This window comes from Microcaecilia unicolor, chromosome 8 (assembly GCF_901765095.1).
Source record: "Microcaecilia unicolor chromosome 8, aMicUni1.1, whole genome shotgun sequence".
NCBI lineage: Eukaryota > Metazoa > Chordata > Amphibia > Gymnophiona > Siphonopidae > Microcaecilia > Microcaecilia unicolor.
Window position 1 is genome coordinate 2221119 of NC_044038.1, and position 15149 is coordinate 2236267.

Here is a 15149-nt window from a genome sequence, read left to right on the forward strand (position 1 = left end):
AAGACAAATGGAATCTGAATCTTGTACAAACATGGCCATTCAAAGGTATACTTAGTCAACCACTTATATTACTGTTCCTATGAAGTTTGATAATTTCAAGGATGGTCTAAGGTCAAGCTACAGCCACTAGGTATGAAGCACAAATATTTTTCACAATGCTGCAGCAAGCAGTGGGGTGGCAAGATGGACACCAGCACACCACTGTCCAGTACCTGCTCAAGGGATTTGGATATCCCCGAGTCAACGTTTGCAGTACAATACTGTGTGGAGAGCAGGGCTCATGCCATGAGAATGGCCCCACACCAGGAGGCACCCGTGTTGTCTGGTTATTTTATTTTCCCAGATGGTTCCTGGTTTCTTTTTTCCACTTCCGCTTGGTGGTTTTCTCCAGGATTTTATCTCCATTTTCTATTTCTTCCCTGCCTCCCCTATATCTATTTCTGACCTCAATCCTTTTGTTTCACCTTTTTCTCTTTATTTTTATCATCTGCCTTTTTATCTACCTATAGCTAAGGTTTCATTCCTTTTTGACCCCTTGCCAGTCTCCCTCTTTTCACCTTTCCATTTCCTACTCTTACTTCCCTATTCTTCCCATTTATTCCCCAGCCTCCTATGTCCCTTCATCTTTCACCCCCTCCCCAGCATCATGTACCTTCCTCTTACCAGTCTCAGCTACTTCCATTATTGAAATCCTTCCACCTCCGCTCCCTTTCTTACCTCTATCCAACAGCCATTCTTCCCTTTTATTTCTCCCATTTCTACCCTCTCTCAATCTCAAGACCAGTCCCCTTCCTTTATGTCTTATCCTTTCTGTGACGCTGTTCCTTTCAACTGGCTGCCAACCTATTTGGGATTTATACATATTTTGCAACAATGACACAACCAAACACACCAACACCAATAATCAGACTAGTGATACCACAAGCTGCTGCGCCCTGGCAGTTTCAGATGGTGAGACTGACCAACAGCAGGACGTTGCTACTGATAGCCTGAGGAGCAGTGAAGGGGTATTTGGTGCTCTAGGGAAGTTCAAAGCCTTCCATCCCTCTCAATAAACTTTCAAGGCCCTAGGGCTCCACTCCCCTTCCCAACACACACATACACATTAATGAAGCAATCATCCTCCTCCCTCCCAGAACAATGCTTAACTGAGTTTAATACCAACCTATTGAGGTCAATATGCAAAAGCACTAATGCAGTCAACAGTAGATGACCAATCAGAAAGGATGGATGATTTCAGTCAAATTGTTAGGCAGCCAGAATTATCCATCTGAATAGTGGAAATAGAATTCTGGAGCAGCATCGCTTAGATCTCTAAAGGTGATATTCAGCCACTAACCATATGAATTGTCTCCTCAGGCCTTGTAAACAGCAGGTATAACTTGAAATGTCCAGCTTAGAGGTTAAAATTACACACAGACCATGTGGCAGAACACAGACCTCATTTTACACACTATGGGTAATTTCCAAAACACATTTAACCAAGCAAATGGGCTATTTTTAAACTGCTCACTCTTCCTTATGGGTTAACCTAAGGGGCTGGTGCCTTTCAGTTTGGCTGGCCGACAAGATCTATTATTCTGCTTTGACTGCAGCTACGATTGCCACCCCTTCAAGAACTTCTGCCCTAGGCAGACGTCTTAATGTCTCTAATTGTTAAGCTAGCCTCACAGCTAATACAAATGTAAGATGGGTGTGCGGTGGGCAAGCCTGTACTCCAAGCTGAATCAGTAGACACACCGATGACAGCTTGTAGTTTTCTCTTCTGGCCACTACATGTCAGCAGCAGTCCTGGCAGGGTGCCCAGTATCCAACCGAGCTGCTGTGCCTTTCTGAATTCTCTTGCCAAGCCGTGTCGATTGGCTCATTCTTTGTGCCGAGAATCTCATTGGATGACTGTGCAAAAACCAGGTGAAAAGGCGTCGCCGACTTCAGCACGATGCTGGCAGACAAATTGCACGGTGGGGAGCCAGCTATTGTGTATTTTAGGGTGGCTTGTTTATTCCGCAGTGAAATGCCAATTATGTTGTCTCTCCCATGGCGTGGCAAGAGCCGGAGGCTATGATTATGCTGTATGTATGAGTGGTACTAAGACATTGCTTTTGTTTAATTTCAGTATATGTGTAAGGCTAACTCATGGAAGTGAAACTTTTACAAGATGGAGCATATGCTGCTTCTATTCTCCGCTCATTGACTCTCCTGGGTCTAGGGATGGGAATTCCTTCCCCTAGACTTGTTCTTAGTGCTCCCAGGACCCAACGAAGGGATCTTCTGACTCCTGAACATCTCTCTGATTCCAGAATCCAAGGATGATAGCCCAGAACCATGCACCGACCACATGACAAGAAACTTGTGATCACTTTCTATTAGCTATTTCTTTTAAGGCTACTTAAAAATGATCAAAAGCACTCTCCTCTCATCAAGGCAATGCAAGTACATGCACACAGTTAGTTTAGGCAAGTACTGCACATAGATTGCTAATCATTATTATCTTAAATCCTATTTCTTTGCCCACAGATCTACAGTATTCTCTCCCCAAGTGTCTGGGGCAAGAAGAATTTCCCTAAATAACCATTTACCAGTATTTCAGCCGGGCTGAGCTAGTATAGTGCATTTTAAGAGAATCACTTCAGTGGGGGACAGGTTGAATAATCTGAATCACTGGATTCAACCAAAGCAAGGAAGCAATGCAGGGTGACCAGCTCATCATTCTGTACACTGCATGAAGCAAGCAGTCCCCAGTAAGCAAAGATTTATTTAACACAGCATGACAGATTCAGGCATTAGCAACAGTGGTCAGAGGTTTTTGTAATTGGTGGTTGATTATTTTATAGTACTACCAATGATGAGGACAGACTGGAAATACTGCAGGTAGTCCACTCAAAAGATGTAGAAATGAGAGTCTGTTGTGTAATATTCAGCATCGAGAGTTCCTCAAAATGAAGAAGATTAAAATGAGATCTCTGCCAGACCTAGGAGGAGAAAATGTTAAAATAGTAAGCAGGTTCATATTAAGGTACACTAAAGATTCTCAAAATGCCACCAGGAGAGGGGTAAGAGGGCTGTAAAGAGAGACAAATGGCCCATTTCATTTTCTTCCATAATATCAGTAAGACAAGCACAGCCCAGCCCACACCCGCCTGCAAATTATTACACTTTTATCTTAAAAGTATTACCCAGATTATGGCCGTGCAATTAAGTTCTTTCATAATATATCAGTGAGACAAGACAAGCTCACACCCGCCTTAAGTTTATTACACTTATCTAAAAACATTACCCAGATTCTGGCCATCCTTTGTGGCCCAGCTAACACAATAGTGGAGCAGTAACTGTTCCAGCAGCTCCTTTTCATCCAAAAACTCCAACTTCTCTATTCTGTGGGAAGGAGAAAAAAAGAAAGACCTATGTGGATGCTACAGGGAAACGTTTTATCCGAAATATGCTTTACTGAACAGGCTTCTTAAAGCTAAGAGGTGGGAATATAAAACAGACTCACAAAGCAAACCTGTAAAACCTTCCAGCTTCCAAAGTCCTGCAGAATTCACCTGCTTATAATCTCTGTGTGTTGGGAATTACCCGACTGTAGATCTGTCCAAAGTGCCTGGACAACCAAAGGCAGTAGACTTGGGTCTGCATGACATGCCCTTATTTTATCTATTGTTTCAAAAAGTTATAGTGTTTTTTCCAAGCAAGCAATACATTTTCCATCTCTTTTCTGGATGGTTATAATACACAAGCTCTCACTTGATGGGTTTTCCGTAGGCCTCATGACTACACACAAGATAGATAAGTGGTAAAGCACATGAGAAAGGCGGTTGCTGCCTTGTGAATCATATCAGAAGAAGCATAACTGTGCTTACCCTACCCAGGAAGGCTGACCTCAATAGGCCTCTGCTGTTTTTGGCTGGGAAAATTCCATCTGTTAGTGTTTATTTTGATCAAGGTAATCTGCTATGGCTGGGGAAAGGTTATTTGAAAATTAGGTAATGAATTACTTTGGAAGATGCCTACAATACTGATGACACATTTAACAAGTAATCCATTGAGAATTTACCTATCAAACGTTATACTACAGAGCCAGGCACCTTTAAACAAACAGGATGGAGTCAGTCCAGAGGGCGGCTACTAAAATGGTCAGTGGGGCCAGTGATCTTCGTCAAAGTGTATGGGGACAAAGATCTCAATATGTATAGTTTGGGACAGGGGAGATATGATAGTGACATTTACATATCTATATGGCATAAACGCACAGGAAGTGAGTCTCTTTCAATTGAAAGGAAGCTCTGGAACAAGGAGGCACAGGATGAAGGTGAAAAGGGGACAGACTCAGAAGTAACCCAAGGAAATACTTCATCACGGAAAGGATGGTGAATTCATGAACGGCCTTCTGGTGGAAGTGGAGACGAAAACAGTATCTGAAGTTAAGAGAGCTTGGGACAAGTACATAGGATCTCTAAGGGAGTGACAGGGAGAGTAGATGGCATGAATGAGCAGACTGGATAGGCTATACGGCCTTTATCTGCATACATTTTTCAATGTGTCTAGCTAAGAAACTGGAGCCATGAATGCCACTTGCATTTACTACAACTCTGTGCAATGCTATTCCACTGTAACCCTCTACAAACTGACAGCTTAAAAAATGATAACTTATCTCTCGAAGAGTGCTGAAGATGGTTCCTGGTGACACAATAAAAGCAATGGCATAAGAGTGATGATAAGATCCACAACACCTTGAAACAGCACAGACAAAACTTTGCTCAGTTGGTGGGAGTCGACATTTAAAACGTCTTGAGAATTCTTTCCATTAAGGTATCTCCTGTGGACATCCGTGGCCCCCAAGATTAAAGCTCATTCTGTGCATAATTCATTTTAAGGCATTTATTGGGGGTCTAGGTGGGGGGGGATGTCCAAGGGAGTTGGGAGAATCTAGGTCTCTTGAGATCATAACCTCAGGTTGTAGCAGGGGGTTGTTAGAGAAGTGTTTGTAAATTGACAGATGTGTCTTGTCACCTTTAGAAATGTACTGAATAGGGGAAGCTGATTTCATTTGCTGTTTTGCAGGAGCCTCATGCTTTACCTTCTGTGGATTTCCTCCCTCACATGCAATTACAGCATTTTATAATTACTCAGGTGTGGTTCAAAGAAACCCCAGTGGAGACAGGGTATTTGGAGAATTTGTGGCTTCTGCTGGAGAAGATGTCTAGATGCATATATATAGATATATAGATATACACACACACACACACAACACTGAAATAGGTCTAGGCACCTTCCCCAGCAGAAGCCACAAATTCTCCAAATACTCTGTCTCCACTGGGTTTTCCTTGCATTGAGATTGATATATAGATATATCTATATATCAATCTATATATCAATCACACTCCCTCTTCTGCACAGGTGGGGTGCATATGGGTACCCACACCCTCCACATTGTCTCCGCCCTGTCAGCTATGATGCTGCTGGGAATCCTGTGAGACACTCAGTCAGCTCAGGAGAGGAAAAATAGGAAGAAAGAGATGGTAAATAAGACCAAAAATATTATAACGCTTAGCTGAGTTTAAAAAAGGTTTGGACGGCTTCCTAAAGGAAAAGTCCATAGACCGTTATTAAATGGACTTCGGGAAAATCCACTATTTCAGGATGGACCTTTGGTCTTTCCCAGTATGGCAATTTGGGCAGACTGGATGGACCATGCAGGTCTTTTTCTGCCGTCATCTACTATGTTACTATGACCTAACCTGAGTATTGCATTGTGTTCTGGTCACCGTATTTAAAAAAGAAAAAAAGAGAGAGTAGAATTAGAAAAGGTTCAAAGAAGGGCGACCAAAATGATAAGGGGGATAGAACTCTTCTCATATAAGTACATAAGTAGTGCCATACTGGGAAAGACCAAAGGTCCATCTAGCCCAGCATCCTGTCACCGACAGTGGCCAATCCAGGTCAAGGGCACCTGGCACGCTCCCCAAACGTAAAAACATTCCAGACAAGTTATACCTAAAAATGCGGAATTTTTCCAAGTCCATTTAATAGCGGTCTATGGACTTGTCCTTTAGGAATCTATCTAACCCCTTTTTAAACTCCGTCAAGCTAACCGCCAAATTATATGAAGAAAGGCTAAAGGAGGTTAGGGCTCTTCAGCTTGGAAAAGAGACAGCTGAGGAAGGATATGAAGAGTTCTGCAAAATGCTGAGTGCTGTGGAATGGGTAGAAGTGAATCAATTTTTTACTCTTTCAAAAAGTACAAAGACTAGGAGACACTCAATGAAGTTACATGGAAATACTTTTAAAGAAATAGGAGGAAATTTGGATTTTTGACAGGTACTTGTGACCTGGACTGGCCACTGGTCTGACCCAGTATGGCTATTCTTATGAAAAATGTACTGGAGACCTACTGACTCCAGCAGGGAAATGGCTGCGGAACCCAAGGAAAAGTAAAGGGGTAGATAGAACATGCTGAGAAAGGAAGGAAAGAGGACATATGGCCCAACTCTCTGAGGGAAAGGACTGGCCAGTGCCCCTCAGGCTACAACAGCTTTCCAGGCCTTTCACCACTGAAAAAGCTGCATCTTGAGAATGGCCAGCTGATTCACTGCCCCAGAACCACAGCGTATGTACACTTCCAACCAACCACTGAGCACATGGTCAGGAACTACCATCAGCAGCGACAGCACAGACTTGGCTCCTAGCTCCTTAGGATGCCCCTTCCCTTCCCCCGCCAATGGTGAAGGTTCTAGATGGTGGTGGTGAGAATGGAATCTAGCCAGCCCTCCAAGGCTAGTAAGTTGAGCAGACAGATGAGAATGAATGAAAGATGGAAAGTGAGAGGCATATGAATGGGAGAGAAAAGAAATGGAGGGTGGGGAAGTGCCGAGTCACCCACACTCTCCTTTGTAGTCAGAGCTAACCCTTTCTGCACACACCCTAACATCCCCTTCCCTTCTCTCTCTGGAGTACCATCCTTACCATTCGCAACTGTCCTGGTTATTGAAACATACCCAACCCGGTTAGTACCCATACAACCCGGAAATGTGTCTTATACAAATGCTTACAGCACTCTGGAGTGGGAAATCACTTGTTGGAATGGAGGGGGGGGGGGGGGGGGAAGGACAGATAGAGACCCCTGGGGATAATTTGGCAGATTATGAGAGACTGCTTGCTGAGCAGAATGAGGTGGGATTGACAGTATGTGATTTATCACTGCAGGGTTTAAGAAGCAGTGTAAAAAAAGAGTAAGTGCTGGGCCTGGGATTGAGAGAGCTGGGCGAATTCCCAGTGTGAAGGCTAAAATGTCCCTCTGCTCTCTTTAGAATCAGTCCATGTTTCACTTCTGTATCCTGTCAGTGAGATGATGTACACACAGATTTTTTTATTTCTTTAACTTCCTCTTAAAAAGCCTCCCTCTGATCCAGAATGATATCTAGTTTCCCCTGATTTTTTGGCTATGTATTTTGCATCTTCTGTGGTCCACCTATCAAATTATCTGTATTCCTGGCTTTCTTCCAGGTTCTGCCTTGTAGAAGTCTCATAGCCTTATAGCTGTTCTGCAGAAGATGCCAAGCTCCACCGTTTTACATACTAGATGGTTTGGCAAGCCTATGCTGCTGATATTTCAGCCTTCCAGTCTACAAAAGCAGAAAGAGAAGAGAGGTCTAAGTGCAATATTTTCAACCATCTCTTGGAAGCCAGTCAAGGTTTCAACATTACCCCTACAAATATATGGGTAAAACGGATCTCTAATATCTGCAGATTTATTTAACGTACAGTACCATTCATCGTGGTGGCCCTGAAACCCTGATTGAGAAGCAATGGGCTGAGGGTTCAAATCCCGCTGGCACTCCCTGTGCCTGTAGGCAAATTACTTCAGCCTCTACTGCCTCAGATGTAATGAAATGACTATTGTATCTGAATGCAGTTCATCTTGAGTTTTACAAACAGAAGCTGAATGCAAAATCAATACTAAATCCTTGCCTGACTGTTCTTTGTTTCCTCGTTCAGTGCGTTCCCACTGTTCTTCGAACGGCAGTATAATTTACTGATTAGTCTTATCCGGTCTTATTTCCATCAGTTTAATGCCTTCACATAGTCCAAAGAAAGATACCAGTCTGGTTTCTTTTGAATCATTCTCTCAGATGTTCTTTGTGAGTAAACAGTACCTTATTCCTCTTCTAAATCATACTCATCTCTCGTTTAGATGCTGTGTTCAATGCTTATCGTACCACAAAAGATGCAAACACACAAATACAACTGAAATGATCCCTGCACTTCAGAGAATTGGGAAAATGCTACCAGAAAGGTAGGCGCTACTTTGGGGATGGGCTTCCCAGCAACGTCCTAACAGTACCGCACTCATCTGATCACGCTGACAGCATGTATTTCAGTGAACAAAGCAGGCCAGCAAGTATACCTGGAAAGTAAGTCTGCTGATCCAAGACGCCATCAGCGTACATATCAGAATCTATTTGCTTTCATTCAGGCAGATTTCTACATTTTGCTGCATGTCAACTATTTGTTATAAATAAAGGGACATACCTTCTGACATCATCTTGTGGCAGACTGGAGTAGACTTTCATCATGTCCAGGGCACTGGCATTTTCCCATCCATTTGACACCAACCTGCCTCTCTACAAAAGGAAACAGTGGTCAGAGTGAAGGATATGCCAGAAATGCTACATGCTCCCTCTTCATAACGAAAAAGTGGGAAACCAATCAGTAAAATAGGGACTTCTGTCTGACTTAGATACAGAATGTGCTCTTATCAACAGAGACCACATTACTTGTCTTTCGGCCCTTCACCTTTATTCTCCCAGCTCAATTAAAGCTGGAGATGGGACCTTCAATTACAACAACCCAGAGCAAGCTACTCCCGTTTCCTCTCCTCTCATGACCTTTACTTAGGTTCTGCACAATATTTGCCTGAATTTTGAGTCCAGAAGTGCTCTAGGTTCAGACAATCGAACATATGGGCCAACATTCCTTTTTGCAATCCACAATACCAGTATATGCCTTGGAGATGTTTTGTGGCCTAGTGGTTAGGGTGGTGGACTTTGGTCCTGGGGAACTGAGGAACTGAGTTTGATTCCCACTTCAGGCACAGGCAGCTCCTTGTGACTCTGGGCAAGTCACTTAACCCTCCATTGCCCCATGTAAGCCGCATTCAGCCTGCCATGAGTGGGAAAGCGCAGGGTACAAATGTAACAAAAATAAATAAATAAATAAATAAATAAATAAACGTCTATCATGTCTCTATCCTTTTCCCACCACATTAAACGTGCTGTGATTGTTAAACCTTGATGACAGCTGATTAGACTTAATAAAGCACCTTTCCTCATTACATGTAGCAAAGCTACTTACAATATAAATACCCTAGAAAGAGAAAAGAACGCCGTCAATTTATAGAGGAGAAGATTTCACAGAAGTAAAGAGGACAGGGACGCTGTGAAGGAAATCATACCAATGGCCATTTTAGTAGCCACCCTTTGGGCTGGCTCTATCTTGCTTATATCATTTTAAAAGAATTATACACAGTACTTCAAATGGAGGTCCCCCCTGAGAGACTTACATAAAGGCATTATATTATTATTATTAGCATTTGTATAGCGCTACCAGACTCACTCAGCGCTGAACACCTGACACAAAGAGACAGTCCCTGCTCAAAAGAGCTTACAATCTAAATAATACAGACAGACAAGACAGTTACGGGTGAGGGAATTAATGGGAGCTAAAAAGCAGCAGTGAAAAGGTGGGTTTTCAGCATAGATTTGAAAACAGGTAGAGATGGAGCTAGACATATAGGTCCAGGAAGTCTATTCCAGGCTTAAGGTGCTGCGAGAGAAAAGGAACGAAGCCTGGAGTTAGCAGTAGAGGAGAAGGGGGACGACAAGAGAGATTTGTCCAGTGAGCGGAGTTCATGGGAAGGAATGTAGGGAGAGATGAGAGTGGAGAGGTAATGGGGGCTGCAGAGTGGAAGCATTTAAAGGTCAGCAAGAGAAGTTTAAACTGTATGCGGAAGCGGACAGGGAGCCAGTGAAGTGACTTGAGGAGTGGGCTAGTGTGGGTATAACGATTTTGGCGGAAAATATATAACCTTTTCCTACCCAAGCATCTTTCTGGCTTTTGCTGTCATCTGTTTAACCACACTAAGATCAGAAGATCACCCCCAGATTCTGCTCAGAACTTCACCCCTATCCTGCCTTCTCAGGTTTTTACGGACCAGACGCACGACCCTGAGCTTTTTACCATTAAATCTAAAGACCACTTGTGTAAAAATCTCTCTCATGCATATTCTTTGCAGATATTCCGAGGACTGTCTTGAGAACCAACGATCTACTCTACTGCAGATTTTTGTAACATCTGCTAAAACGCAGACAAACCACTGCAGACAGTCCTTCTGCAATATCGTTTACAAAATTATTGAACAGAACAAGGCCAAGGATAGAGCTTTACTTCATTTACCACTACTCTCAACCATGACGCAAACACCAAAAATTCAAGAGTCTTCAAATTACTTGGATTTTCTTTGTTGGGGAGGAGAGAAAGATCAGCAGGAAATAAAAGCCTAATGCAAATTCTGATACTAAATTATATTCCCTTACATAATATTCCTTCAATTCTCACTAAGGCAATTGTCAGATCCCTGAGTCAAATTAGATTCAGTGTCTGGCTATCCATTAATACCAGTACTTTCTAGGAATATAATCAACGTCATTTACAAAACACTGTTGACAAATATGACTGGAGAACGAAAGGAGGAGCAGAGCACTGAAAATTCTTTCATAAACCCACTGGCAGTGAAAACTAGTGGCAATCAGCCAAGTCAACCCAACATGTTGTCCATGACACCTTCTTGCTTAGCTCAACTGTCCTTGATCTGACCATGAAGACAACACAAACAAAGCCAGCTGCTTGGCAGTCGCTACGAAGTCTGTTAGGGTCCAGGCACACCATCTGTTCATTCTCACCTACAACTCCATGGCCAAGTCTAGATAGAGTTTCACTGAGCTGCCTAATTCTTCAGGTATTAGCAGTGCAACAGAAGAAACCTGTGCAGCTTTGTTAATTGTAACTTGAGTCTTTTCAACAAAGCCCAGAAGGGCGTAGTCACAGGTGGGCCTGGGCCCACCCAGCAGTGCTGCACCTTTAACATAGTTGGCATGGAGGGGATCAGGCTGGGCTCCCAGTCCTGCATCTCCTTCCCTTAAGTGTCGCCCTCAAGTGAATGGATTCCCCGGCAGTGGCAACGATTCCCACACGCTGGTGCTGCTAAGCTGGAAGCCTCCTTTCTGCCGTGTCCGATCCCCCTCTGTTGCAACTTCCTGTTCTGACTAGATGGCAGGACGCTGCAGAAAGGAGGCTTCCGACTTAGCGGTAGAGAGCGTGTGAGAACTGCTACCACTGCTGGAGACCTGCTCACACAAGAGCGATGCTTAGGGGAGGAAGATGCAGGACCATGGGAGCCCAGCCTGCTTCCCTCCACACTGTCGCTGCCAGAAATCTGATCACAGAAAGTTATGAGGTGGGGTAGGGAATGAGAGATGCTGAGGCGGGGGAAGGAGGGGAGATCATAGACTGAGAATTGTTGGACATGGGAGGGGAGGGGAGAACTGCTGGACATAAGGGTGGAGGGGAGGGTTGAGAGAGGGAGAAATGTTAGACATAGGGGTGGAGGGGAGGAACAGATGGTGCATGGGGAGAGAGGAGAAATGTTGGACAAGGTAGTGGACGGAGGAAGGGGAAAATGCTGCATTGAGGAGGAAGAGTGATTTTGGGCACAAGGGAGGGAAAGATAGAGATGGTGGACAATAGGAGAGGAGAGACTTTGGACATGGAAGAAGATGAGAGGGAGGGAGGGAGGAAGAGAGAAAGAGGAAGATGTGGGATCCAGGAGAAGGGAGTGATGGAGAAATGCTGGACAGTGGGAGTGAGGGAAAAGAGGGAGAAGGGGTGAGCAGGAGGGAAGAGACAAGGGACAGGGAGATGTCAGGCTACGAGAGTGGAGATGGGGAGAAAGAGGGAACAGTTGATGGGCTAGACGGTTGGAGGGGATGGTGGAATCGTATGGGAGAGGCCAGGAGGTGGTGGCAAGGAAATGAATGAGAGGATAGTGATTACAAAGAGTAGAAATATGGTAATGGGGATTAAAGATGAAAAAGAATTGAGGGCTGGGGAAGGTTTGAGATGGATAATGGGAGAGCTACTGGGCGAGAGAAGATGGAAATATGATAGATGGCTGAAAAGTAAAAAGGAGGAGAAGGGTGACAGGGGGTGACATTTGAGTTGACAGCAGAAAAAAAAGAGAGAGAGGAAAGAGCTAAAAAGGAACAATCAATATGTTAAGGCAGGTGTAGTGAGGGAATAGAAAGGAGAGAGGAAAAAAGACAAATGAACAGCAGCTACTTGAAGAATTAGCAGATGGCAGACAGGAAAGCAGAAAAGAGAAATCAGAACAACATGAAGGAAAAATAAAATGTCCATACCACAAAGGTAGAAATTGTTTTTATTTTGAATGCTTTAGAAGAAATATCTTAGCTTCGGGAAATGTGCATAAGTAAATGTCTTTGTATTGTGTTCAGTAGATCTCCAGTGCTGTAGTATGTGCTAGATTTATCTTCTTGGGGTTCCCAGTTCAATTTTTGTCTAAATATTTTTGATTTCTAATTTGTGATCCCTTGGTTCTGTATTTGGTGAGGGTCTGTCAGTGTGCTGATCAAGTCTCTGCAGTGCTGTAATCTGCATTCTCAGATACGTGAACTGGTCGCTGTTTTGTTGTCTTTTTTTTTTTTTTTAAAGTTTGTTGCAGAAGTGCATTTTTATGTAAAAGATAAAATAAGACATTGGATGCAAATGATTACGACAAATTGGAGAGCTTCGTATCTAGATTATCCGTGTGCTGTAGGAGATCCTGTAGCTTATTTTAGAGCCATATATGATGCCTCATTGTCTTTAAAAATTAAACACAAATTACATATGTTGATGCAATAAATTGTTTCATAGTGTGTTGGGTTAGTAAGCACTTTGATATTGCTGCTACTTTGTGTGCATTCCTGTACCCTTTGCGGTGTGATAGTAATGGCAGGTGGGGAAATTGGAGGGGAGGCAGAGAGGAGAGGGGTTCAGGGAGGGGGGCTGTAGCAGGGCTAACATCGGTCCTGACACTTGCTGTATAGCTGGTGGGGATCCCCAAGTATCCCCAGTTGTGGAACTCATCCAAAGATGGCCAGAACCTTCTCCCAAGCTCTGCAGTCGACAACAGCATCCTTGAGCCACTGACAACTATACGTGCTTGGGGTGCCGGCATCAGTGGCTTAGGGATGATGCTGCTGCCTGCCAAGCTTGGTAAAAGGGAATTCTGGCCACCTTCAGAGAAAGTGTCATTTATATTTTGAGGTGGGGTAGGGCATGGCAGATAAAATGTTGTGCCCACCCACATTTGGCTCAGGCCCATCCAAAATTGGCTGTCTGGCTACGTCACTGAAGCCCAGAACTTTCTAGTTCATCTCATTTTTCATATGGTCAGCTATGAACTTTAGATTTGATAGAGCCCGTTTAAATTATTTTGGCCCCTCAGACACAGTATAGGTTATTGTGATGTAAAACCTGAAATAGATGCACAGTTCACAGCGGGATCAGAGATAGCAAAAAAGACGGTTCCATTCTAGGGCTTAGCTTTTTCTTTTTCTCAGCCAGTGTGCTACAGACCTCGTCTGTAATCTTAGTACTGGTTGCAGCTGTAACTGGTGTTTGGTTCAGTAAATCAGCCCAGTGTGTGGCACCGACATTCAACCTTGCCATTCTCGTCTCTTCTGTATACAAATACTGCATTTCTACAGTGCTTAACAGAAAAAAAGAACTAGCATCCAATATCACATCTCGTACATCAAAAGTAATAAATTCTATTTCATAAGTTCTTCTTCGGTTTTAGCAATGATCATGTCTGGCAGCAATAAGAAATTTGGAAGCCGAGTTCTCCAAGAACCTTGCAGTCCTTTTACTCATTGCTGTAATAAGTGTAGTAGAATTTTTATTTGGGCCAGATTCAGAATCTGGTGGTGGTACTATTTTGTATGAAACTTTTAGGTATAATGCAAGATTCGAGGCTTACTATGCAAAAGCAACTCACTACGGTGATAAACTCATGTTTCTTTGAGCTACCAATGTCGAGTACACTAAAGCCAGTGTTGTCAGTCTATGAATTCAGACTTGTTCAAAACCATGTTTTTTTTTTTTTTTTACAACAATTATTATACTACCTTGTTTTTGGCAATTAGAATCTTTTGATGTAAAGCTGTACAAGTTATCCAGAATGCAGCAGCAAGATTGATTGAAAGGGGGTCCAGGTTTATACATAGTACGCAAAATTCTAAAGCAAATGCGTTGACTGCCTGTAGCATTTTGAATTTGATATAAAATGACGTCACTTATTCGTCAACTGGTATATGTGAAAACTCCCGGGTATTCGTCCCAGATGTCATCTCTAAACCATCCACAGCAACAACTGAGATTAGAGACTGAAGTACAGTTGTCTATTGAGAATTCAGCTTTGATCAGTTATGCTGAGACTAGAGCAAAAGCTCTCTCTGTAACGGGCCCTACTTTGCAACAAACTGCCAGGGTATTTACATTTATGTAGTGAATAAACTTCCTGAGCCCCTACGTCTTGCCCCTTCCTTGGCCACCTTTAACTCTAGACTGAAAGCCCACCTCTTTAACATTGCTTTTGACGCGTAACCACCTGCCTCCACCTACCCTCCTCCTTCCTGTACACAATAATTGATTTGCTTACTTTATTTTTTGTCTATTAGATTGTAAGCTCTTTGAGCAGGGACTGTCTTTCTTCTATGTTTGTGCAGCGCTGCGTATGCCTTGTAGCGCTATAGAAATGCTAAATAGTAGTAGTAGTAGTGGGGTGGCATAACCGGTTGAAACACGTATAAAATTTAAAATTTGTTGTCTAGTTTTTAAAACTTTAAGTGGTGTTGTTCCCGACAGTTTTCCTTCTTTGGTCAGCTTGTTAGGAAGTCAGGCCAAAATCCGTAATTCTGAATGTCTGATCTGGATAAAGGTGAGCTGGTTGATATGCCTTTTGGAAACTCCAGGTACACAATTTGACAAAGTATCTCATGAAAGACTCCTGAGGAAATTAGAGGGTCATG

At 43.2% G+C, this 15149-nt stretch overlaps 1 protein-coding gene across 4 annotated transcripts in view; it reads right to left on the bottom strand.

Annotated features, from left to right (window-relative positions):
• Positions 1–2735: 2735 nt before the first annotated feature.
• LCMT1 (leucine carboxyl methyltransferase 1) overlaps positions 2736–15149 on the bottom strand; it is an 84783-nt gene continuing 72369 nt past the window's right edge. For all 4 annotated transcript variants that reach the window (XM_030211555.1, XM_030211556.1, XM_030211554.1 and 1 more), the window contains 3 exons: positions 8530–8621; positions 3278–3375; positions 2736–2972 (listed from right to left, as the gene is read on the bottom strand). In XM_030211555.1, coding sequence (XP_030067415.1) covers positions 2950–2972; positions 3278–3375; positions 8530–8621 — 213 coding nt within the window. In that variant the 3' untranslated portion in view covers positions 2736–2949. The remainder of the gene's footprint in view (positions 2973–3277; positions 3376–8529; positions 8622–15149) is intronic.